Genomic DNA, 23,148 nt, shown 5'->3' on the forward strand with positions numbered 1-23,148 from the left:
GACTTCGTCAAAGCTCTCCGGGTATTGGAAAAATAAGAAAAAGAAAAGGAAAACATATCAATGCAGTAACAGAAAACAAGGTCATCTCAACCCCTCCAGCGAACCAACCAATCTCCCTAGATTCGTATCGTAAGGGAACCCATTCGTCCACCTCACGTTCTCGGGTGGAGCCGGGTGGGTAACATCAACTGTACAAGGGAAAGTCGACAAGCTCCCTCTATCTTTCCCACGGAAGTTAGATGAGCGACCGATCTTGCTGGCGAAAAGAAAATCATGGACGAGAAGATTAGGAGGAATGTTCATAAGAAATCACAGACATGTCGTGACAAAGTGTCAAAAGGGGCAACAGTAAACGTAGAAATCTTTCCAGAAGAACGAAATCATTTTTGTATTGTCATTGCATGAGAATCTATGAGGCTTCCTCGCCGGCAGTGGACGGGGTCTTGGAGGGTCGGCGCTCAACGGCGGGTTGCGACTTGGTCAGCAGAGGGGAGGTAGGGTTCGATGGCGGGGAGGTAGCCATGTTGTCCCGGTCTTCCAAGCTAGCCAAAGCACTGCGCACAAATTAGCATCAAGATTGCAAAACCAAAAATCTCAGGATGACTCACCTGAATGCGTTGATCGAGGTAACTTCCTCCTTTTTGCCGACAGGAGGAGTGCCAGTGCGGCTGCTAGCAGCACTGTCATCACTGCCACGAACCAGGTTGCCACCAGGGCCAAGGTTCTTCCGTCCGCTGTTGCTGCGGGAGCCCAGCATGCTAGAAGGTCCGAAAGACATGGGCTGGTTGGTGTTACGTGTCGTCCGTAGACGACGGAGATCGTCACTGCCAACCTTGCTCGAGGCAAAGTCTTGAGGAGGAGCCTGGTTACCGTAATTACTGTAGCTGCGGGCGTCACCACGACCCATGGTCGGGCGGCTGCCGCGGTTCGCCTGCTGGCGAAGACGCTCCATCTCGGCCTCTTGTTGGGCGCGAGCAGCCTGGAAGAATAGTTAGCTATAGTCAAAGCTAAACAAAGTCCGGTCCTCCTCACCTCTTCACGAATCTGCTGGATAGTCTTAGGGCCCTTGTCGGCATCCTTGGAGACCCAGCGGGCACTACGAAGGTCGAGAATATCCTGATAGAGGGTTAGTCTAGTTGCAGCTTCAACAGATACATCATCAACTTACCATCAACATGAATCGCAATCTGCTGGGCAATCCAGGCGTCTGCATCATCAAGCTGATACGCTGGAAGTAAGCGTCCATCATCGCATGTCCTCGTTCCGAGGCGTCCAGGCTAGCACCGATAGTGCGCAGAAGACTGGTCAAGCTCTCGACCTCGGCCTCATCGGGCATACCCTCATAATCGACAAGCTTCTTCACACACTCGTGCATGATACGCTCAGTCAACATGCCCAGCTTATACAGCTCACCAATGAACTTGACGAGACCCAGACCACGACGCTTGGCGGCAGCGGCCTTGTAGTACTCGTCGGACATCATAGCAGCTTCCTCTGTCTGACCCTCGGGCTTAGGAGGCAAATTGACCTTCCATCCACGCTCAAACTCTTCTTGACAACGGTTGAGAAGGTACTTGCGGAACAGGCTTCCACCGGCGACAACGTTGCCGTTCTTGTCGTGGATATTTTCGTCCTTGATCTCGGGGCTCATGCTCTCAAGCATGCTCTTACAGAACTTGGCGTAAATGGAAGCCCAGTGAGCCTCGTCGGTAGCCTTCTCGAAAGTAAGCTGAATGACTTGGCGCAGGGTGCGTCCATCCGATTCATCCTTGGACTGGGAAACGATCTCCAAGATTTGACCAGAGATACGATCGAAGTTCTCAGGCGTCATCTTGTTCAAAGCAGCCTTCACCTTACGCTGCACCACATCCGGAGGCAAGTGAGCTGAGCCAGCAGGAGTAGGACCAGCAGTGGCAGCCTGGCCGATACTCCGGGGCTTCCAACCGGTGGTAGAGACCTGAAGAGCCTCAACCTCCTTACCAGCGGTGAGAGGCATAGACTTGGCCATGTCCTCTTCCTTCTTGGCCTGCTGCTTGTCGCGCTTGCTGCTGTTGCGCGTGGCAGAGCGGCCGGAGCCAGGGCGAGGCGAGGGCATGCCGGGGTGCATAGGGGTCGAGTTAGTGCGGCCAATGGGGCCACCGACGCTCAGACCGCGACCGAAGGAACCGAAGGGGGTGCCAACGGCAGAAGCTTGGCGAGACATAGCAAAACGCTGTTCGGAGGTGGTGCCAGGAGGCAAGCTGTGGCGGTTGCCAGGCTGGCCGAAGTTGCCCATTGGGAACCCTTGACCGAGGCCGGGGCGGGAGCTCTGGCGGCCGCTGGCCATCGGAGTGCGAGCCGATTGGGGACGCGACGAGTCACTGTCACCGACGGTCTCCCGCACGCGCAGATCCCAATCGATCGATGGCTTCTCCTTGAAGACATTCTGGAACTGAAGCAAGAACTCCTTGTTGTAGTGGAACTTGCGATCGGTAGGGGCATTGGCGTTCAAAGCCGGGTTGGGTGAAGCAATCGATTCCGGATACGTGATCTTGCTAAGATCATCAATCAAGCGAGCAGAGTGAAGAGACTTCATAGCAGCGCTGGGCTGAGGAGGCTCGATAGCCTTGCTGGTCTCCAGCTTGAGAGCAGCAGGCTTCTGTTTGAGGGCGCTCGCAGGCTTAGCAGGGGGACCCATATCAGAAGCGGGCGTAGCAGTTCCACTCTCGGTGCTGGTCTCCGTAGCAGAGAAACCACCCTTCTTGAGCGAGGCGAAAAGATCCTTCTTCTTCTGATCCTCTTCAGAGACAACGCCGCCTTCGCGTTTCTTGGCACGAGCTTCCTCGATAGCCTCGGCCTCACGCTCAGCCTGCTTCATGTTGGCCTCATACGCCTCGCGCTCTTCCTTCTCTTTGCGTTCCTTCTCCTCCTTCTCGGCCTGCTTCTTAGCATAGTAAGCAGCCTCGGCCTCGCGCTCCTTGGCCTCAATCTCGGCCATCTCACGCTCAATGGCATCATAGTCGATTTCATCGTCGTCAGCGGGAGCGGGGGCGGGAGTAGACTCGGCAGGCTTAGCGGGCTCTTCCGCCTTGGTCTCAGCCGGCTTATCTTTGAGACTCAGCTCTTCGAGCTTCTTGCGAGCGGCCTCTTCATCGGCAGCCTTCTTGGCAGCCTCCTCCTCCTCCTCCTGCTTCTTACGAGCGACCTCCTCTTCCTCCTTTTTGCGGGCAGCCTCCTCCTCCTCGTCCTTCTTGCGTTGGGCGGCGGCGGCCTCCTCCTCTGCCTTGCGGCGCTGCTCAGCCTCTTCCTGTTCGATCTTCTGGCGAACAGCTTCCTTCAGCTCTTGTTTCTTCTCCTCGTCGGTCTTGATAGACTTGGACTCGGTCCGAGCGTGATCAGCGCTGCTACCAGTGCGGGGGGGGGGAGTTGAGGTGGGAGTAGCAATCTTGACAGGGGAGGGGGTGATGCGGGCTGGCGAGGCAGGGGCCTTCTCAAACGTCTTCACTGCACCGCTGCCGGGATCCTTGATGACGATCGCGCTACTCTTCTTGGCAGGAGTGAAAAACGGCGTCTTCGCGGGACCGGGGCTATTCGACGAACGGCTTGCGGTGTGAGCATGGCCAGTGCCAGGAGGACCAGCAGGGGGCTGGCCCTGACCAAGGCTAGAACCAGGGCGGTCGTTAGACATTTGCGAGGGCGTACGAGACAGCGACGTGCCTTGGGAAGGCGGCTGAACGGGGTACTGGCTCTGCATGTATGGCGCCTGGGGGTTGAAGGGCATTCCAGGCCGGGGCTGCGGAGATGGAGGAGCCATGTACTGGACACCAGCCATGGGGTAGCCGGGGTAGTAGCTGTAGGCGGTGGGATCGTAGCCGGGGTAGGCCTGGTTGGATTTCATCAGCATTAGACATTGCTCAAAATCCCCACTTTCTGGTGCCAGATTTATGGACGGAATGGGTGGAAGGGGTGCTTTAGCAGTTGAAGCGTAAATGGGTGAAAGAGATGGGCGCCGATAAGATCCTTTCCTTCTGGGTCCTCCATATCCACGTCGAAAGGGTTTATTATGGGGGGTTCTCACATTCTGGGGTGCCATCGGCTGTGCATATCCGTACGCTTGCGGGGGCATCTGGGCATGCGCCATAGGGACCTGGTTCATTTGGGGAGTCACAGGATGCGCATTGGCGAGCGCGGGACTGCGGCTCGCTTGATGAGGGGAGTTCGGGAAAGGCCCGAGCGGACGTCCTTGGTTAGAAGGATGGAACGAAGGAGGCATAGTAGGAGCACCCCGGGTCTGGTTGGGTGTAGTGCGGAAGTTGGGACCTGGAGAGTAAGCCACCTGACCCTGATAGCTCGACTGAGAATAGCCACGGCCGCGACCGCCCTGGTGAGGGTAACCTCCACGTCCAGAAACACTACCCATGTGATTGCTCATATCGCTGTGAGTCGACTGAGAAGATTCGCGGCGCAGGTGGGTCGACTGAGGACCGGGGCCAAGGGGTGCCTGTGGAGCCGCGCGCATCTGTTGCTAGCGCGGAAAAACGATTAATATCAGCATTTCTCAGTTGTGGATATATCGACGAGGTATGCCAAGAACGGAGGACGTGCGCTCCCTTGCAAGAATTTTCGTTCCCGTCTTTGTCCCTCTGATCATGGCAATATCTTGACCGTCTTTTTGTCGATTTCCAGCGGTCTTGCAGATAATGCGGAACAAGGGACTAGGATGCGATGCCAAGAAAAAATGGTAGGAATAGAACGGTCCACTTACGTTATCGCCAGCATCGCCAAAGCTGCCAAAGTTGGGAACATTACCCTGCGCCTGGTAGGTCGACGGCGGTGGCCGGCCACCGCTGGAGGCGGGTTGGGGAATAGGAGAAGGCGAAGTCTGGGGAGAAGTCACACGGGGGTTCACGGGCGGAGTGACACCAAGACCGGACTGAGGCTGAGTGGCCAAAGATGCGGGATTGCCCATGCTAGGCGAGGACTGCTGGTTGGCGAAGCCGAACTGCAGGCTGTTGGGACGACCGGTTTGGCCGCCGTTGGGAATATAACCGGAGGTGCCAGCAGAAGTAATGGTCACCGAAGGCTTGCGAGAGTGATCACTTTGAGGAGCCGGGGCGCCATTGACGATGGTGACGCCGGGGGTTTGGGACTGCTGCATGGGTTTGCCGCTCACAGGAGATGCTGAGGTCGACTTCCCATGTTGCGACGAGCCGCCCACAGTGACGGGCGCGGCGGTCGAGTCCGTCGCGGACTTCTTGGTGGCGCTGGCGTAGGAACGAGGCGCCGTCGACGGCGAGGCAGATTGTGCGGGAGAGGAGGCGGCCTGGGTCGAGGTGCTCTGTCCTTGAGGTTGGAGGCCTGACTTGGGAGGGATCGAGCTCATTAGACAGGTTATGCGAAATGTAGAGGATTCAAGCGCTTTTTAGTAAAGTTGACGATTGACTTTACGTCGTTCGAAGAAGCAAGTCCGTTCGGGATAGAAGAGGGACCTGCAACACAGATGAGAGGAGAGGATGAGAAATCTTCGGGTGAAACGAAGAGAGGGAGAAGAGGAATTATCAAAGGGCGTGTTACAACAAAAAGGTACACGCTCTAGAACCACAACATCCACAAAAAAGTCCTCACACAAGATTGAGAGGAGGGGAGGGGGTGGGTGGTGAGAGAGAAGGGTAGTGTGGAAGAGGGGAGGGGAGGGGAGTGGTGTTTTTTTCGTGTCAGGGAAAGACGACGAAAAGAGGAAGGGGAGGAAGAGGGAAAAGAAACGAAGACCACGGAACAAGGAAATTAATCACGTCGTGGTCAACGACGATAAGTCTGGGGTAAAAAAGAAAAAGGGAAAGAGAAGAGGAAGAGGAAGAAAAGAGGGAGAGATAGAAATAATTCTCTGACCTTTTTTCGTCCTTTACTGTTCACTCTCTTACTCTCTTCACTTTTTTTTTTTAATTTTTGCCTTTTTGGCGTGGATAAAATTGGGTGGTGGTGGAGGATTTTTTTTTTTACCCTGCACAGTGTTTTTCATTATTTTCGCTGGGCTGAGAGGAAGATGGGCTGGGCTGGGTTGTGGTTGGTATCGAGTGTGACCGTACTGTAATATTCTCTGTATCCGCCGGAACCACCAAAGCTGCTTCTCTCTCTTCTGTCAGTGAATCAGTCCCTATCATCACACACAACATACACACATATACGCCTGATACAGAAAGTTTGCGAAACAAAAAACCATTCACATCACAGTGGCAGGTCAACCTGCCCCATTTGGCATCAGCAAAGATATCCCCAATAACTCTTTCCCCCAGCAAATGAGAGCTGACGCATAGCTTTCAAATTCAAGTTGACAATGCCCGCTTGTCACTCTGACCACTGCGGAAAATCCGCCATTGTCCGGTGGAAGCGGCAAACACCCCGAGCCAAGGTGGCTGTTGAGGACTAACCAACCTTGACTACGGCAGCTGTAGTATCGTGATTGGTGGTTTTGAATCGTCTTTCTTCAATCCAGGCGGTGCGCTGCCTTGCTCCATTCACTCCATTCATACTCAAGACATGAATGATTCACTGGCGGGCTGGCCAGAGTGTGACTATCCGGGAACGCTGACCATTCAGCACTCGGAGCATCCAGCATCATCATCACCGGATTATATAGCCATGAGTCACGTCAGGCGTTTAGCCTGGCCACTGGTCTCGTTCCGTGCGGCAACTGCTTTGCCTCTTTTGTCCCATCATCCCACAAATTGGTGTTTAGCCTCATGGCGCATGACGTTGTGGGCGACCATGAAATCATGAGCCAGACACCTGAGGCCAAGATACGGGAGACCGATTACATACGTTGTTTGCCACAGGATTACCGCTCCCGAACCACCAGCTTCACATGGTGTTACCGTATCAAACCACCCTCATTAGAACGCTCATTCTTTTTTTTTGTGTGCTCGTCTGCTTGTTGTTGTGTTACCTGACATTTGTCGGAGTTCCATTTCATCAACTATCATAAAAGTTCATTGTTGAAGCAAAGTGCTGCTGTGACTACCACAAACCAAAACAAGGACCTGTCTGAAAAGAAGGACCTAAGCAGCCAGCAACAGCAATACTAGGTAGAGAGTGAGGTCCGATCATCCAAGCCAATAATGCAGTCCCGATCGCCCGGTCAACAAACCACATCCACGTTAAAAACGATCCGAGCATTCCAGGGCGCCACCGCCGCGATAGATAGAGAGAAACATAGATCGCATATTTACACGCATTCAACAACATGTGTATCCCACACCCAAATGTATCATGATCTTTCTCCTACCTCGTACTAGATAGAAAGCCTAGTAGTGACACTCGGCTCCTCCCAAGGACCTTGACAATCGCAAATCAGGCCTCATCCTTTATCATCACGGATACTCCAACGACACCGCGAATTTATTTATAGTCCTTGATCCCGAGCAGCTGATTCGGCCTTCGCTCGCTGGACGATACCTTCCCCCGAGCCTTCCAGAGGTTAATACTACTAGGTAGTACTTTTTGCATCTGTTGCTCAGATCTGCCACGTCTGAACCTGACATTCGGCCAGTCGACGCCTTGGTTGGGCCGACATTATTTGTTCGTGGGTTTTGCTTCCTTACATCTTAGGATGCGCTATCCCTCGGGCTGCATGCATACCTACCGACACTCTGTACCGTCTAAAACATCCGAAGCCTTGAAGATATGACCTAAAAAGGATTCCCCTTCCCTCCGGGTTACCGTGACGCTCCATTTAGTATATTTTCGAAGCAGAATTATGTCCTATGATTGTCCCTCTAGTCTCATAATCAAGTATCATTCCATTTCCAATGCTCAAACAGTGCCGCCAAGACAGGATGAATTGAATTTCCCAGCGGTGATGACCTGCAGATTACTCAGGCAAGCCATCGCTTAACTTAACTTACAGCCATTATCCATAACTTAGTCAATCCACGTTCTAGAAAAGAAGCAAACAACATTCTTTCCATTGCAGCCACAACAGCCACATTCACACCGTTTCGCGGCCCTGATTTCTACCACCATTTCCTCTATTGGGAATTTGGCACTCACTAGAACAATCCGTGGCGAAGCCAGTACGGTCAGATTAAAACCCCCCCACCCAAAATTCAAAAGAGCTTTGCAAGACACCCGCCACGCATTGCGCCTCCAGCCCCCAAAGCGGCGGTCGACTGCTGTTTCTACCAGGTAACTTTCCGCGAAAAATCTCGTATGGAATCCTTTGTCCGGCGGCTATGCACTCAATGTGGCCGTCGCAAGTGTACAACAAGCTCACCACTAACATTAACTCAGCTCAGGGCTAAAGTTTGTCGCCCACCGGGTAGGCACGTGGGTTTGCGACAGCATGATGTATGGCAAGGAGCGCAAGCAAGCATGAGGACCAACCTGTCCCTCGTCTACGGCAGTATGGCTGCGTTCGACGCGCACCTGACATACAGAGCACATATCATTCTCACGACATGACCGCAAGTGACTTGCTCTCTCCGGTGGCAATTGACATAAATTTTGATGGCAAAAGCCTCATCGATGAGTATAACTGAATTTCATTCTACTTGTCTGAAAATCCCGAAACCGTGGGAGGAAGATAGTGAGGCCACCAGAATCGAAAGCAAAAAAGAAAAAAAAAATGAAGGGAAGAATACGAGAACCACCCTCTTTTTAAACCTGAAACTTAATGATGACGGTTGCGCATATCATTGGATTCGCCGTTAAACCACCCGGAAGCCCAAGTACCGCTGGCCGTGCGGCTGGACAGATCCGGAGAACTCCGATGAAGATCTTCGTGCTCGACGTGGTGGAACGAGTTCTCGCTCTCGTTCTTGTGCAACGGGGCACCGCCGTAGGCTAGGTCGTCCGCCTCCGTCTCGCTGCCGTGCAGTTCACGCTCCTCCTTGGCCAGCGCGCTGCGCAGCACTTCAAGCAGGTCGCGTTGGTGGGAAATGTACTGCGCCTTATCGGCGCGAGACATGGAGGCGATATCCCGGGGCAGGAAGGTGCCGCTGGCGGACAGCTCCTCGCCACGGACTTCGGGGCTCTTGCCGGCCGACGTGACGGCGGCCACAGCGGAACTAATAGTGGAGAACCAGTCCTGGCCGGTGGCGGCGGGCGCAGTCGGGGCTCCGGGTGCAGATGCCGTTGGGATGTTGAAGCGCGAGAGCAGCGACTGCGCGTAGGCGGCAGGTCCAGAGGGGGGTGGCGGCGGAGGAGCTGCCGGACGCTGAGCAGGCCAGCCGAGGATGTTCTTCCGGATGTAGTCGACGGCCTGGTAGAAATATTGCAGCCCCAGAGCCTTGGCGCGCTCATGGCTGCGACCAATGAACTCTTCAATCTCTCGCTCATGGTGGGCAAGGAATGGGTCGACGTGTTCCTGGTACAGGATGATGGCACCCTGCGTCTGGGGAAGAACAAGGTAGGAGAAGAAGAACAGGCGAATCCAGCTGTAGAAAGGAATCCTGTGTCATCTTCATCAGTGAGAAATTCGAATATCCTCAACTTCGAGTGACGAACCACCCGAGAATAAAGACCGTCCAGGACTCAGCCATCAATACGGCGGACAGAACCACCCAATACATCAGCCATGGTGCTAGTTGGGAGGGGTCGGAAGAGCGAAGGGCTTTGTACGAGGCAAAGATGGGGAATAAAATCGTAATGACCGATCTGGTTTCCGCATGAGAGAAGATTAGCATGTGCTGTACCGTCATTGGAGAGACGAAAATCTCCAAGCTGTGCGGAGAGGGGAGAGAGCAATTGGGGAAACAGCCTTCACTCACGATAACAGATCCGCAATGATGCCAAACATGACGAGCTTGTGCGCTTGTACAGGGCCACTGCTCTTGAGGGTGTCGGTGATAGTAGAACTGTGGTGGTCAAGTTCAGGGGTGAGGGGAATCAGTTTATAGGTAAGCTGAGCAGCAATAGGATTGCGGGGCAGGGAGCTTCAAGCAGTGACCAGAAGAGCAGCACAAAGGATCGCGACCGGCCGGCTGCAGCACAAAGTGGAAGAATGAAAAGATGATTACTGCAAGCTATTGGGGTAAGGAGGATAAGACAAAAAATCGAGGGAAAAAAATGTTTGCACAAGGGCAAACCAGATGAAGCGTGGCTGCCTTGAGCAACTGGGGCCGGATCAGTGAGTTACTAGCATCAATGACCCCATCGAGCCCTATTTTGGAGTAGGGGTCTTAATAATAGAAGACATCATCCACCTCAGGCATTCATGCCGTCACAGGCAGGCGGGCGGGCACTCCGTGACATGTGGCCTTGTGGCCTGAATAAAGCCTTAGGCAATAAATAGGAGTCTCGGTGCAGGTGCCTTACCACCGTTCGCTTTCCGCTCGGGTTGCTTCGATCTCGCTGACGTCATGACAATATCGAGGCTTCAGAGAAGAGACAACCAAAATCCGATAAGTCCATGGCGTGGAGTCTTGTATATAGTCCTGATTCCGCCTCGAGAAAAAGCAATATCTGAAAAGATACAGGAAAAATGCACAACATGGGTCAGGGACGAAAGAGGTTTTGTGGCATTGGCGCTTTACGATTCGTCCCAATTGTGGATCGCAAGACCAACGTTTTCGAGCATGCATTTATTGTTTAAGGGAGGCCTGACAAGTCCTAAGTGAATCTTCATTGGCTCCTAAGTCCGAATTCGGATCACTTGCACAATTACCTTATCGTCATCAAGAAGCGTGCGAGAGTTTCTCTATGCCAGAGCAATCACCATTTTAAAAGAGAAAGTCTCAGTCGAACTTTTGAGCTTCATATCATTCCTTATCAATCGAAAGATATGGTGGGATGCGGTGGACAGCGAAGTCGGGCGGTGGAGCCAAATTGCCGGCCGTGTTTGTTGTCGGATGACCTCAAGTGCCCAACAGTCGCCTCATTCTGTCCTCTACTCACCAGTCATTGAATCCAACTTTCGAGTTCGATCTCGGGACTTATAGTTCGCCTCAATACTAGTATCGACCAGCGGAGTCAGCCCACCGATACTCATCCCGGATTTAGCTGCTTGATCGTTCCATACGCTCCGACCTTCCCCTCACACAAGAGGTGGCCAAGCTCGCCCGTGGTCAACCTCCCCGCAAGAGATTCACCTCTTGGTCCCATCTTCGAACCTTCCCCCTCAAAATCAGCGGCAATGTGTATCGCACTGGTATCAACTGCCCACCCGTCCTACTCATTAATCTTAGTTGACAATAGAGATGTATGAAGCAGTCTTACTCCCGGTGCATCGGCGCAAAGCTTTGTCTGGGACTGACAGAGGATAGGAATACCTTCGGCGGCCGACATCCCCAGCCGACTGGTGGCCAGAGCCAACACCCAATATCCTAGGTGGTCGAGATCTAGCCCGAGCAGCACATGGGACATGGATGGGAATTACCAAAGACGGGAAAATAGCGGTGTTGACTAACTACCGCGAGGACACTTCTGAGCAGGCCACAGGAGCACGAAGTCGCGGTGTTATCGTCAACAGTTGGCTGACGTCCGCCCCGGACCGGCGACAACCGACCGAGGAGTTTGTACAGGGAATGGTTGCAAGCCCGTCTGCCAGGAATGTTGGTGGATTCAGTCTTCTGTGCGGATACGTCAATGAACCTCTGGCCATCGTTTCCAATCGTTCATCTACCATGGATCATATTGCCTGGGTTGCCACGGAGAAAGGTCAGACCCTTGGCCTTAGCAACACGATTTTTGACGATCGATCCTGGCCCAAAATTCTTGAGGGCGAAAGGTTGATGAAGGAGGCCATTGCTGAGCATGCGCAGAAGGGGGAAGACGAAGATGCTCTCATCAAAAGATTGCTCGATATGCTGAGTACGAACACGCTACCAAAGCTCACGGAGGATGCCACCGCGGAAGACTACCTGCCGTACTTCAGACAGAGCATATTCATCCCTGTACTAGGGGCTCGCGAGAAGCCTGTCAAACCCACAGAGAAGGTGCCTGCGGTCTGCAGTGACAGCAAGGTGGCAGAGGATGCTTCTTCCGAGCAGCACGATGCTCTGGACCACTCCTTCCTTCAGGGGGCATATGGGACGCAACAACAGACAGTAATCCTTGTGAGTACACAAGGACGAGTGCGCTATTTTGAGCGTACACTCTATGACAATGATGCCACTGCCATCCCGATCGGGGAAGGTGATCGATCGTTCGAATTTCATGTCGGCCAATGCTGAGAAAAGGGGACTGGGGCCCTTGGTAAATTGCACATTGCGCTTGGCTACACCCGGATCTTTGCCCGAATCTCGGCAGGTGTGGCTTTGTAAATAGTATGATGGTTTAATCTCGAGAATGCCAAAATAGCAATTCGATTGCAAACTACTAAAAAAGCGAAGTGGACATGTGCTAGGCACCAGCTGGTAGTATACTAAACAGAAATTATTAACTGCGACTAGAAACGCCACCCGGTCATCCGAGTAACTAGACGTCTGGTGGACATTAGCTCATCTTGCCCATCAGTTCTTGCAAATTCTGTATGTACAGGTAGATTGCGGTCAAATTGAGGCGAATCTCCCACTCCGGGTGAGTTTCCGGCACGTGCGTGTCAGGAGAGACAAACAAGCAACAAACAGCAACCCCGAGGTCCCCCTCGCAAATCTCCACAACCACAATCCGGAATCCACCACAACAAATTGCACGCCACCATCAACAGGATTCACACTCGTCAATTGTCGTTTGCAAATTCGTCCCTCTTCTGTGTTTGATTATGGATCCCGCAATGTGTAAAGACATCCATGAATTTGATAGGTCAGCTATCTGGAAATGACCACAGCGAAGCCTGGAAGATGGCAGACGATTGTGGTGGGTCGCGGAAGGTGGAATGTCTCAGTTGAAATAGTATGGGACCGGCCCATAAATTAATTGGGAAGAACAACCGGGCGAGTCGGGGGTAGGCAGGACGAACAAATCTTGCTCCCTGAGCTGAAATGAAATATGGAATAGAATGCACGGCTTTTCTCGATTACCGGCATCTCGCCGTTTGTGTGCGTTCCTCGGCCCGGAATTATTTTTGATTAAGTGAATCCTATCGCCGAGCGCTCCACCAACGAACGGCAGGCTTGGGACGCGATGCTGTTTCATCTAGATCAGACTCCCTAGCGATTGCATGGTATGGCCCCACGCTGCTAAATGGCAATTTGACCTGGAGAAATGAAGGACGATGGCTTGGGGCCAGTGCACCGCTCCGAAAAGGGTGATCATGACGGGGGCACTGGGTTTCCTTTACTGTGCTAAGGCTTGCACTGTGACAACGGATGCTGCTCGCCGTCTCCACTACACTCGAACGTTCCATGAAAGAGACTTGAGGGGATGTCACAACAGTGTCGGAGTCAATGCCTGGGAAGTAATTCATGTCTCCCAATCAACTGGAAATTTTTCTCCTGCGAGCAACCAGGGCTGTGGTCAGCGGCGCTGGCGAGACGCGCTGATATTGCACCTGAAGTGATTTTAAGGGTCCGTACTAGCTTCGGCGCCGGCCTGGAGTTTCGTCACATCGAGGACATATTGGGGCGAAACGTTCTCGACCTTTACCATGTCCACCCGAGTGCATGGGTCTCGAGTCGTCCAGTGGCGGTCTCAGGGGGATGCGCCCAAATCTGCCGCCGAGATTGACAGTGGAGCCGCCGGATTTCCCAGGATAATTCTGACCTGACGTGTGCCTGGACGACTTAGTGCTATAAGAAGGAGGATCCCCGGCCGTTCGTCTTTGCTACTTGGTATACTACAATCAAGACTGGCTCTTGACGTTCCTTCTTTACTCTCACATTCATTCATTCTTTATTACAGTCACTCTTTCAACCGACTAGTTCGATATACATTCTTTTCAAAATGAGAATCAGCAACTTGGTTATCGCGGCCTCCGCCGCCGGCATGGTCAACGCTCTCCCCAAGCGTGAGATCAAGAAGCGTTCTTCTGGATTCACCTGTAAGGTCATGTCGCCTAGGCGTTCAGGGTAGCAGTGCTGACCGATATAGTCTTCGGTGTCAGCGAGTCTGGTGCTGAGTTTGGTTCTGGCGTTGGTACTCTGGGAACCACCTACACCTGGCCCACGACCAGCCAGATCCAGATCCTGAGAGATGCGGGCATGAACCTGTTCCGTATCCCCTTCCTGATGGAGCGTCTCACCCCCGACAGCATCACTGGCTCGTTTGCTTCTACCTACCTGAGCGACCTCAAGTCGACCGTCAAGTTCGTCACCGACAGCGGAGCTTACGCCGTTCTCGACCCCCACAACTACGGAAGATAGTAAGTCAACGGGCCAGGCTCCCTCTGTGATAGAGGGCTAATGATTTGCAGCGACGGATCCATCATCACCTCCACCTCTGACTTCCAGACCTGGTGGAAGAACGTCGCTGCCGAGTTTGCCGACAACGAGAAGGTCATCTTCGATACCAGTCAGTTCAATTATTCCTGCTGATAACCACGAAGCTAATCAATCGATCAGACAACGAATACCATGATATGGAGCAGTCCTTGGTTCTGAGCCTCAACCAGGCCGCTATCGACGGTATCCGTGCCGCAGGCGCCACCTCCCAGTACATCTTCGTTGAGGGTAACAGCTACTCTGGTGCCTGGACCTGGACCGAGTACAACGATGACCTGTCCGGCCTGACCGATACTGAGGACAAGATCATCTACGAGATGCACCAGTACCTCGACTCCGATGCCTCGGGTACCTCGGAGACTTGTGTCAGTTCCACCATCGGTAAGGAGCGTCTTGAGAGCGCCACCGAGTGGCTCCAGACCAACAGCAAGAAGGGTATCATCGGAGAATTCGCTGGTGCTGTCAACACCGTCTGTGAGGAGGCTGTTGAGGGCATGCTTTCTTACATGTCCGAGAACAGCGATGTCTGGGTGGGTGCCTCTTGGTGGTCTGCCGGTCCCTGGTGGGGATCCTACATGTACAGCATTGAGCCCTCTGATGGCCCGGCCTACTCGACCTACCTTCCCATCCTGGAGAAGTACTTCCCCGATGGTAACTCGACCACTGCTTCCAGCTCCGCTGCTGCATCAGTCGCTTCTGCCACCTCTGCCGTTGAGCAGACCACCACCGCTGCTCCCCACCCCGAGGTCTCGACCACCTCCGCCGTCTCCGTTGCTGCTGCCGCCCCTTCTAGCAGCTCTGCCGCCACCACTTTTGCTACCTCCACCAAGTCTAAGTCCCCCTGCAGATTGCACAGCACCAGCGCTGCTGCTTCCGCTTCCGCTTCCGCCCCCGCCTCCGCCACCAGCATCGTTGTTGTGAGCCAGCCCACCACCACTGTCGTCGCCGTCCAGCAGTCCACCACTGCCGTCGCCGTTCAACAGTCCACCACTGCCGTTGTCGTCGAGCAGCCCACCACCACTGCTGCTGCCGTCGCTGCCACCACCCCTGTTGTCACCCCCAGCCCCGTCACCTCCAGCGTGGTTGCTGCCAGCGGCAGCGCCGGTGTCAGCGACCCCCAGGGTGCTGAGGCCACCAACTCTGCTGGTCAGGTCAAGCAGTACTACCAGTGCGGTGGAATCAACTGGACCGGACCCACTGAGTGCGAGAGCCCCTACACTTGCGTCGAGCAGAACGCCTACTACTACCAGTGCGTTGCCTCGAACTAGACCGTTGTAAATCGCTAGCTTGAGATTAGTGAATGGAGGAGGTAGTGTGAGGTCGTGTGGATGGGGGAGACTGGCCTGATTCTTGTTCTTGTATATATCTATAAAAACTTTATTCGGGTTCTACCCTTGAAATTTAGATTGGCTTGCTCCAGCTTATGTGCACCATTCATTGTATGAATCCTCACGGCCCTAGTCATTTGCTCATCAGGTCCCATGGGAAGTCCGCCCGAGGTCTTGACTTATGAAAGCAACCCCCAGTCCACCACTTCCGGGCGGTTCCTGATTTAAAAGAGGCTTCCACGAGAACCATCCTTGCATCATCGACTCTGGTTTCGAAGCAATGCATCTGTCGCTATTTATCATTCACGATGCCATCACTTTGCGAAAGTCTCGATTAGGCAAGCTGCCAACTGCGTAGGTCTTTCACGTTATAAGTTTCAGCATTGATCGTACTGCTGATGGATGGTAGCCACGAAAATTGTGTAGCAAACGAAAGACGAAATACTCGGCCAGTATCTTTGCCAGTCGTGTGCCGCACGCTATGCTACATTGCTTGTTCAGAGGAGCCAAGAGAAAAGTGATTGTGTCTGAAAAAGTAATATCTTATCCTTGTCATGTTCGGACTTCTCTGGAAAAAGGGCGACCTTACTTACATACCCGCGCTCGTAACTAGAGAATTATGCCGTGGATTGCTCACACCCATTGGGACTAGCAAGGCTATTGTCAAAACATCGAGTGCCCTGGCATAGTACTCCTCCTATGTTCTCTCTCTTGAAAATGACGGGCGGAGAATGAACGAAGACTCCGATTGTAATCTATTCTCCGACTCACCGCATCCTCTCCACACCGACCACTTTCGAATGGTCATACATCTCCAGCATCAGTCAGGCCTGCGAGTGATGGCTGATATGGCCGCTAAGAGTTGGCATCATTCTGTGGTACTAGTACCTATCATTGAAGTCTCGCTTGGAGTCGTAAGAAGCGATATGATAGTATGAAAAAGATAACATTCTCTCAGAAAGGAAAACCAATGTCCAGTGATATTCCTCTACTGGAAAGATTCCCCGAAGTATCACATTAAGTAGGAAATTGACATTTCATTAGGATGAGAGATTGACTGGTCTGTACACACGAGGCCTGGCAGCATGGCAAGACATGGCAATAAGCAGAGCTTTTAGATAAGGTGTTCCAGTCTTGATAACTATATCCGAAAGATAACTCATATACAGCGGTATAGATAGGGAGGCCCTAGTCCCACCGCTGTGGTCGTGTATATACCAGGCATTCGCTGCGCGATACTTTTCAATATCGAACCCCCTCTGTCACAAAGCACGATGGTGGCCTCCCCCAAATTCCCTCAGTTCCTTGTCTCTCTCTTGGTTTGCTAACGCATTGACCACTACGGTTACTGGTAAATCCCATCAATCGTGCAGTAAGCCTCGGTAGGGTCCGAACATTTTCATGGTCTCAAGCGCAGTGGGGAGTTTTTTTTATGTTTGCAGGAAAGTCTTACTGCATGTTTCGTATTATGCATGATTTTTCTTCTTACGCCTGGGAAGGAAGCACCGGTCTATATAAACATGCTTGAGGCCTACCATGACACACCATAAGACATCAAGACTGTTAGTACCACGAACGAACCTCGATGCAGGCAAACCACACAATGGACGTTAACGCTGCTAAGAACAAGCAAGTCGACCTGCAAGTCGAAGAGTGTCACGCGTTATACCGGGTGCTTGTCCAGCAGAAGACGCCCGCTGCCGAAATGGCCCCAGGCTGGCCGGAGCTCGAGGCGGAACTTTCGGCGGACTACCGCACCTCCAGCCTGAGCAAGCTGCGAACCCTCCCGAAGACCCGCGAGTTCGTCGCGCACGCCCTGGATAATATCAAGGCTGCTTTCACCCACCCCAGCCCGATCCGCGACGGCATCTGGTGCGACCAAGCGGCTTTCGCCTTCCGGGAAGCCCAGAAGGACGCCGCGTACTGGATTGCGCTGGTGCGGACCGCGCTTCGCCCGCGACGCAGCTACGAGCTGGCGAGCATCGTCGACACGAGCGCGGACTACCACGTCCTCGATATCGATGGTGTCGACATCGGCAAGCACTACACGTGGCGGATCGAGCGCGACCTGTGGGCGAAGTTCCCCCGGGCCACCGAGAGGATTCGCCAGCGGCTGAGCGCTGCGAAGCGCATGCGCTGGCGGATCCTCAGCCGGCAGCGTCGCCGTGCGCCGCCCGACGCTCCTCCACAGGCCCCCGCCGTTAACACCACTCCAGATGGCGGGGGTCCTTTCCCGCCGCCGCCGCCGCCGCCCCAGCCCTTGACGCCCGAGCACGGCTGCGTCATCTGTCCTTACTGCAACGACGCGGCCCCCCTGAACGTCTGCAGCGACCCCGCTGCGTGGAGAGAGCATGTCCGCTACGACTTCCACCCGTACGTCTGCCTGCATGAGCAGTGCAGCGTGGATGCGGCGTTTGCCGATGCGGAGGCCTGGACCGCCCACATGCTCGAGCATCACTGGGGCTGGGGATACTTCTACGATAGTAACAGGTGTATGCTCTGCCGCAAGGATCTGACGAAGATAGAGGGCAGCGCAACTGCGCATTTGAGAGCCCACTTGGAGGAGGTGATGATGAGCACTCGAGCCAGCCCGATTGCTACTCGGGACCGACATAGCATAGCTTCGTGTGATTAGGATGAACCGGCTCAATGAGGAAGCCTTTTTTTTTTCGGACAAGTACGGGGATTCCCCTAGGTAGGTATAGCATTTTTCCATCCGGATTATAAAAGCAGTTTACTCCATTTATTTTGATTAGAGCCATAATAGCTTTCTTTTGTAAATAGAATGTCACTTGACTTTCTGCTGATCGTATCCCCAAAAGAGCATGCAGAATGAGGCATGCGTTTCAATAACGCTATATAGCCGATTGTGCTGGTCTGCATATAGTATATTGTACGATAGACGGCGCATGGCGACCCCCAGAACAAGCAAGTTCAAAGGCCATGTGACTGAATGGGAGAAGCACGAGCCCACTATCGCATGTCAGTCGGGTGGCACGTTCTTATTGCTAGGGCGCCGACTTGTGAATAGATTGGATCCTCTTGGCTCTGGCTGTTTCAAACATGCAATGTCGCGGGAGTCTACTTCGGGCATCATGTGGTCTTATGCCATGCTTCTCTGACTGGGATGCAATGGATGTACTATCCAGGAGCTTAATACAGGGGGGCATTACAAAGTGTTATTGTGTGGGCTGAGGACAATCGCATTGTGGCTGTCAAGATTGGAGCTAGCAAGAACAGAAAGGCATCCACTGAGATGGGAGAATGAAAATATCAAAGTCAAACAAAAAGAAACACAAGACACCCAGTGCCAATGGCTTCAATCGGGCAGGACAACCCAAGGATTATTTCAATGAGACTACAAGTAGTCCTCACTGAAATCCGACCATAAACGAGACCCAGAGCTGCTACTCGAGTCTTCGCTCTTATCTTCCAGGCCATCGCCGGCCACAATGGGCACTGCCGATGTCATGCCCAGCCTCCCATCCCCAGAATCCCAGTACTCCCTCCTTCCCTCGCAAGCCCACTTCCTTAACTCCACTGGGTTCTCAAGACAGTGGATGAGGACGTCCCTAGTGGCCAACGCGTCCTCAAGGGCACTGTGGCCCGCACTTCTCGCCTGGATCTGCCGGCCGAGCATGGCCCAGGCCAGCTTCTTCAGGCTCCAAAGCCGAGGGTATCGTGTTGAGTCTTCCCAACCCGAGAAAACGGCTTCTGCCGTGAGAAGGGCCGTGTCCACCACCCGAAAGTGGACCATCCCCAGGGCATGGAGGTCATTGTGGAGCGTCTGGCCGATGAGCACCGTGTCGCTGTCCACATAGTCCCACACCGCTTCGCGGGCCGCCTGCCAGTCCCGGAACGCTGCGCCGCTTCGGACGGCCGCGTTCATATCTTTGAGGGTGATCCCCGTGATGCGGCTATTCCAGTGGGTGACTCTCCCCGAGGGCTTGACGTACTGATTGATGAGTACCTCACCCGTCAGAAAGTCCACCACCGCCAGGTACGCTACCCGTTGTAGGCCCGCTCTCTATCCTCGTCGTGCGTCATGACCATCTCGCAGTCGATGACGACTGCCTTCCTGGTCATCTTGTTGTGACGACGAGGAGCTTCTACTCGCTTAGGAGTAGTTCTGAATAGCTCTTGCAGGATTGCGCCCTTCCATGGCCGGTCACAGGCCGAAGGAGTGGCCACCATGTTGTAGCCTTCTGTGGAGAGGCGAGTCTGAGAATGGCGGCTCGCAAGGAGGCGTGCAAGTAGGAGGTCCTGCCCTGACAAGGTAGATGACGTGGAGGTAGTGTCATCAGAAACCTTTGGCCGGGCAATTGCCTCAGGAAGAAGTGCACCGGAAGTCAATTTTGAACTGGAAGGCTGTGCTGGCTCTTCTAAAGGTAGGAGAGAAATCTCTCCGGTTTTCGTGAGGTGGACGATTCGGCAGTTCGTATCGTCCGCCTTGGGTGCAGCCTTGGGCTTAACAGGCTGCACAAGAGGAGAAAAAGTGGGAGGCCTTGCTGCAACTCCCGCAGGCTGGGTAAATGATGGGGACACCACTGTCTGCCAGTGGAAGTCCCGAAGATGCTGCTGGACTGCTTGCTCAGTCACGAAGCTCTTCGCACAGTGCTTGCAGGGCAGTCTGTGCCACTGCGAGTGTTGGTGCTTCCTGAGAAGCTCCACACTGCTGAAGCTGAGCTGGCAGACCGGACAGGTGCGGTCTGCCGCAGGGGTGATGGGCCCTTGCTGCTTAGGGCTGGTGCTGATTTGAGTCATATTGGTGGCTGTGATTTGATTTTGGTAGTGGTGGATAGAGATGTTCATGAAAGTGGTCCTTACAGTGGTTGATAGAGATGGTGATTGTGGATCTGAGAATAGTGGTAAAAATGGCAAGAATGTTGTAGATGGAAAGAACGAGCTCGCAGGCCCCCCACGGGGGGCAGGGGGGTTAAGCCCCCGTCATCGCGTTGAGTCATGATGTCCCGTCAGTATGCCATCAGGCGAGGTAAAATTTGCGTGTATTCCGTCAGCTTGGCAAGGTACCATCCCAAGCAACATCCGAGCTGTAGCAAGAAGCACGTCACGGCTTGGGAGGTGACGAAAATCGCTGTTTGCTACCAGTTGTTGAGTGTGCGGTGACGAGGCGCAGGAGCTGCTAGGCGGATTTACTTGCTGCAATTTAACCAGAATCCGGAAACGAGATTTGCCTAGTAAGGCTTGAACGAATCTTTATGAAGCAGCGAGAAGGCTGCGCCATTGATAGTGATGACTATGTAGGGGTTCGCTTGACATACTATACCGATCGGACACCGGTTGCGGGTCGATTCCATAGTTAGCAGGCCGTCGTCGGACAATAATACCTTATCGCCTGCAAGCTCGGGCGGGTCAAGAGGAGCGGACCCTGAGCCGGTTTGGGGGCCGGCTCATCTTGATTCGCCCCTGCATTTGATATGAACAAAAAGGGTTGGAAAGACAGCCACAGTGAAAGTGGAATTAGAGATAGATCAATTCAATCTCACTACCCCAAGCCTGAGATGATCAGTAAATGGTCAGTCTCCTTCGTATGTTAAGTAAGTATGGGTGGACAGCAACAAGCGGTGAATGAATTAGGTTTGGTGCCTCCCACCGACATGTCATATACAACCTGCACGTGATGATAGAGCTCCTGAGACGAAGAATGTCCACAAGCTTCACGCTTCTTATCTAACTAAAGCTCAGCGCGGACTTGAGACGGGCTTCCTGAACAGCTGCACTCTCCGCACAAGACTTCTGCACTCACTCCTTTCTTTCCCACTTCAGCTTAGTTTGTGCGTGTTTCTTGTCTATGGACTAGATAGAAAATCCAACAGAGTCAACACGTCATGACAATCCCGAATTACGCGTCATCGGACGCTACCGACTTTCCTCCAGATCTCCCTGTTGCGGAGCTGCAGACGCTCAATCTGGGCAGACTGCAAGCTGGAGACCAAGACGAAGCTCAACGCCTCCTTGAGGCGAGCAGACATGACGGTGCCTTCTATCTGGAACTTGCCGCTGTGGGTAGTGAAATATTTCCGGTTCTCGAGTCCGTCTATGATTTTTCAGAGAAAATTTTCGATCTACCCCTGGAGGAGAAATGTCTGTACGATGTTGACAAGCTGGGAAACATGAAATGCAATGGGTATGTTGTGTCAAATTATCCCCGTACGTCCTTGGAGAAAAGACTTATGTAGCCTATCAGGTACAAACCCGTGGGCCGCAACTTCGGAGGACTCGAAGGCCAGCGTGATGGTTTCGAGACATACGTGGTAAGACTACATAGACCATCCTTGATTGAAAGCACCCGTGTGTCACTGACAGACTTTTAGATTCCGAAGAACGGCATCCTGAATCTGGACAACCAGCAGGACTTTCCGCGCCCCAAATTGATTGATCAAAACATGAACACTCTTCGGCAGTTCACTAATTTTGTCAACACCACATCGCAAACCATCTTTGACCGACTGTCACATTCCTTGGAGCTCCCCGAATCCGGGAACTTGAAGCTGTGCCATCGCTCTTCTGCACCATCACCCGACATTATTCGTCTGTTGAAGTACCAGCCGCAGCCCGCCGAGCAGCGCGGGGTCCCGCACGCCGCACACACTGACATGGGCACGTTGACCTTCCTGTTCACACGTCAGCCTGGCCTACAGATTCAGAGTCCTGGCGATGATTGTTGGAAATGGGTGCTACCGAAAGCCGGCCACGCCATCGTCAACTTGGGTGACGGCCTTTCCATGCTCACCAATGGCTACCTGCAGTCCTGTGTCCACCGGGTGGGGCCTCTGCCCAACCGCGCCATGCCAACCCGCTATTCGTTTGCATACATGGTTCGGCCGGAGAATCAGACCGTGATGGGTGCGCCACAGACACGATACATCCCGGCTCGTGAATCCGATGCGCCGGTGCTGACGAGCCAGGAGTGGTTGGAGAAGAAGTACTCCGTGCTGCGGTTGGATGCGCGGCCAACCGAGTTGGCATGGATGATGACTGGGCAGAAATCGGCCTGACATGTTGCAGCAATGTGAGTGGTGCACTGCCAGCCATTGTCGAGACATGTGTTTTGGAATACAGTAGCGATGCGTGTCTTAGAGATGTGTGTAAGTAGTGACAGGCTTAGGAAATCCGTGACTCACTTTGATCCTTCTTTCAGTGAGCGTAATCCACAGATCGAGATGAATGTTTCTGGTAAGCTGCATATATTTGGCTTTCATCCTCTCTATCCGAGGACTTGAAACCCATCGCTCTTCCACTTCCAGTAAAACCTCGATGCAACCTGGTCCCGAACAACTCAACATGGTTTCTGGTCGTGCTCTGCAATCTCGATTCTCTGATGCACTATCTTCCGCTGCACTACAGTACACTCATGCGCAGGTCACCTTGCTTACTTTGTCATGACTTGCAGCAGACGTCCAGTTGGGACATAAATTCAAGCACGACTACTTGCTCACGGCTCATAGCCATCATCATCCGCCTACGTGAGGAGTGAAAATAAAGCTTCTGGTGGACCTGGTGGC

The 23,148-nt window shown here is 53.3% G+C and overlaps 8 protein-coding genes across 8 annotated transcripts; 5 read left to right on the forward strand and 3 right to left on the reverse strand.

The window, feature by feature from the left end:
* Positions 1-193: 193 nt before the first annotated feature.
* Positions 194-5,362, reverse strand: BP01DRAFT_403172 (putative eukaryotic translation initiation factor subunit eIF-4F; the record flags this gene model as incomplete). The annotated part of the gene is made up of 5 exons (XM_025578673.1): positions 194-554; positions 609-979; positions 1,033-1,116; positions 1,169-4,498; positions 4,745-5,362. 5 exons carry the CDS (start codon positions 5,360-5,362, stop codon positions 410-412), a joined length of 4,548 nt encoding a protein of 1,515 aa, XP_025429155.1. The 3' UTR covers positions 194-409.
* Positions 5,363-8,540: 3,178 nt separating this feature from the next.
* On the reverse strand, positions 8,541-10,028 carry BP01DRAFT_110302 (HVA22/TB2/DP1 family protein). Its single transcript, XM_025570311.1, has 3 exons — positions 9,744-10,028; positions 9,481-9,630; positions 8,541-9,425 (listed from the first exon to the last, which is right to left on the reverse strand). Exons 1-3 carry the CDS (start codon positions 9,770-9,772, stop codon positions 8,645-8,647), a joined length of 960 nt encoding a protein of 319 aa, XP_025429156.1. The 5' UTR covers positions 9,773-10,028; the 3' UTR covers positions 8,541-8,644.
* A 1,079-nt stretch (positions 10,029-11,107) lies between these two features.
* BP01DRAFT_367675 (NRDE family protein) lies at positions 11,108-12,146 on the forward strand (the record flags this gene model as incomplete). Its single annotated transcript, XM_025576465.1, has 2 exons — positions 11,108-11,173; positions 11,238-12,146. The coding sequence occupies 2 exons, from the start codon at positions 11,108-11,110 to the stop codon at positions 12,144-12,146; spliced, it is 975 nt and encodes a 324-aa protein (XP_025429157.1).
* A 1,651-nt stretch (positions 12,147-13,797) lies between these two features.
* egl3 (putative extracellular endoglucanase/cellulase) lies at positions 13,798-15,562 on the forward strand (the record flags this gene model as incomplete). Its single annotated transcript, XM_025576466.1, has 4 exons — positions 13,798-13,894; positions 13,945-14,215; positions 14,267-14,364; positions 14,415-15,562. The coding sequence occupies 4 exons, from the start codon at positions 13,798-13,800 to the stop codon at positions 15,560-15,562; spliced, it is 1,614 nt and encodes a 537-aa protein (XP_025429158.1).
* Positions 15,563-17,184: 1,622 nt separating this feature from the next.
* BP01DRAFT_403196 (uncharacterized protein) lies at positions 17,185-18,257 on the forward strand (the record flags this gene model as incomplete). Its single annotated transcript, XM_025578674.1, has 1 exon — positions 17,185-18,257. The coding sequence occupies exon 1, from the start codon at positions 17,208-17,210 to the stop codon at positions 18,255-18,257; it is 1,050 nt and encodes a 349-aa protein (XP_025429159.1). The 5' UTR covers positions 17,185-17,207.
* A 565-nt stretch (positions 18,258-18,822) lies between these two features.
* On the reverse strand, positions 18,823-19,643 carry BP01DRAFT_403198 (uncharacterized protein; the record flags this gene model as incomplete). Its single annotated transcript, XM_025578675.1, has 1 exon — positions 18,823-19,643. A coding segment is annotated over one exon (663 nt), but the record flags the coding sequence as incomplete, so codon positions are not given.
* A 1,680-nt stretch (positions 19,644-21,323) lies between these two features.
* BP01DRAFT_393741 (Clavaminate synthase-like protein) lies at positions 21,324-22,983 on the forward strand. The gene is made up of 3 exons (XM_025578257.1): positions 21,324-21,770; positions 21,831-21,897; positions 21,958-22,983. The coding sequence occupies exons 1-3, from the start codon at positions 21,472-21,474 to the stop codon at positions 22,639-22,641; spliced, it is 1,050 nt and encodes a 349-aa protein (XP_025429161.1). The 5' UTR covers positions 21,324-21,471; the 3' UTR covers positions 22,642-22,983.
* BP01DRAFT_110329 (uncharacterized protein) lies at positions 22,727-23,127 on the forward strand. The gene has a single exon (XM_025570312.1). It carries the CDS (start codon positions 22,811-22,813, stop codon positions 23,027-23,029), a length of 219 nt encoding a protein of 72 aa, XP_025429162.1. The 5' UTR covers positions 22,727-22,810; the 3' UTR covers positions 23,030-23,127.
* The last annotated feature ends 21 nt before the right edge of the window (positions 23,128-23,148 follow it).

Source organism: Aspergillus saccharolyticus, assembly GCF_003184585.1.
Source record: "Aspergillus saccharolyticus JOP 1030-1 unplaced genomic scaffold BP01scaffold_29, whole genome shotgun sequence".
Taxonomy (NCBI): Eukaryota; Fungi; Ascomycota; class Eurotiomycetes; order Eurotiales; family Aspergillaceae; genus Aspergillus; species Aspergillus saccharolyticus.

What these genes read in the sequence shown, in the direction of transcription:
- BP01DRAFT_110302 (XM_025570311.1), bottom strand. Translation starts at nt 9,772, where the DNA reads ATGTTTGGCATCATTGCGGATCTGTTATC. An exon ending in ATCATTGCGGATCTGTTATC is followed by an intron (nt 9,631 to 9,743) that starts GTGAGTGAAGGC and finishes TGCGGAAACCAG; the next exon opens with ATCGGTCATTACGATTTTAT. An exon ending in ACGGTCTTTATTCTCGGGTG is followed by an intron (nt 9,426 to 9,480) that starts GTTCGTCACTCG and finishes AAGATGACACAG; the next exon opens with GATTCCTTTCTACAGCTGGA.
- BP01DRAFT_393741 (XM_025578257.1), top strand. Translation starts at nt 21,472, where the DNA reads ATGACAATCCCGAATTACGCGTCATCGGACGCTACCGACTTTCCTCCA. An exon ending in GGAAACATGAAATGCAATGG is followed by an intron (nt 21,771 to 21,830) that starts GTATGTTGTGTC and finishes GTAGCCTATCAG; the next exon opens with GTACAAACCCGTGGGCCGCA. An exon ending in ATGGTTTCGAGACATACGTG is followed by an intron (nt 21,898 to 21,957) that starts GTAAGACTACAT and finishes ACAGACTTTTAG; the next exon opens with ATTCCGAAGAACGGCATCCT.
- BP01DRAFT_110329 (XM_025570312.1), top strand. Translation starts at nt 22,811, where the DNA reads ATGTTTCTGGTAAGCTGCATATATTTGGCTTTCATCCTCTCTATCCGA.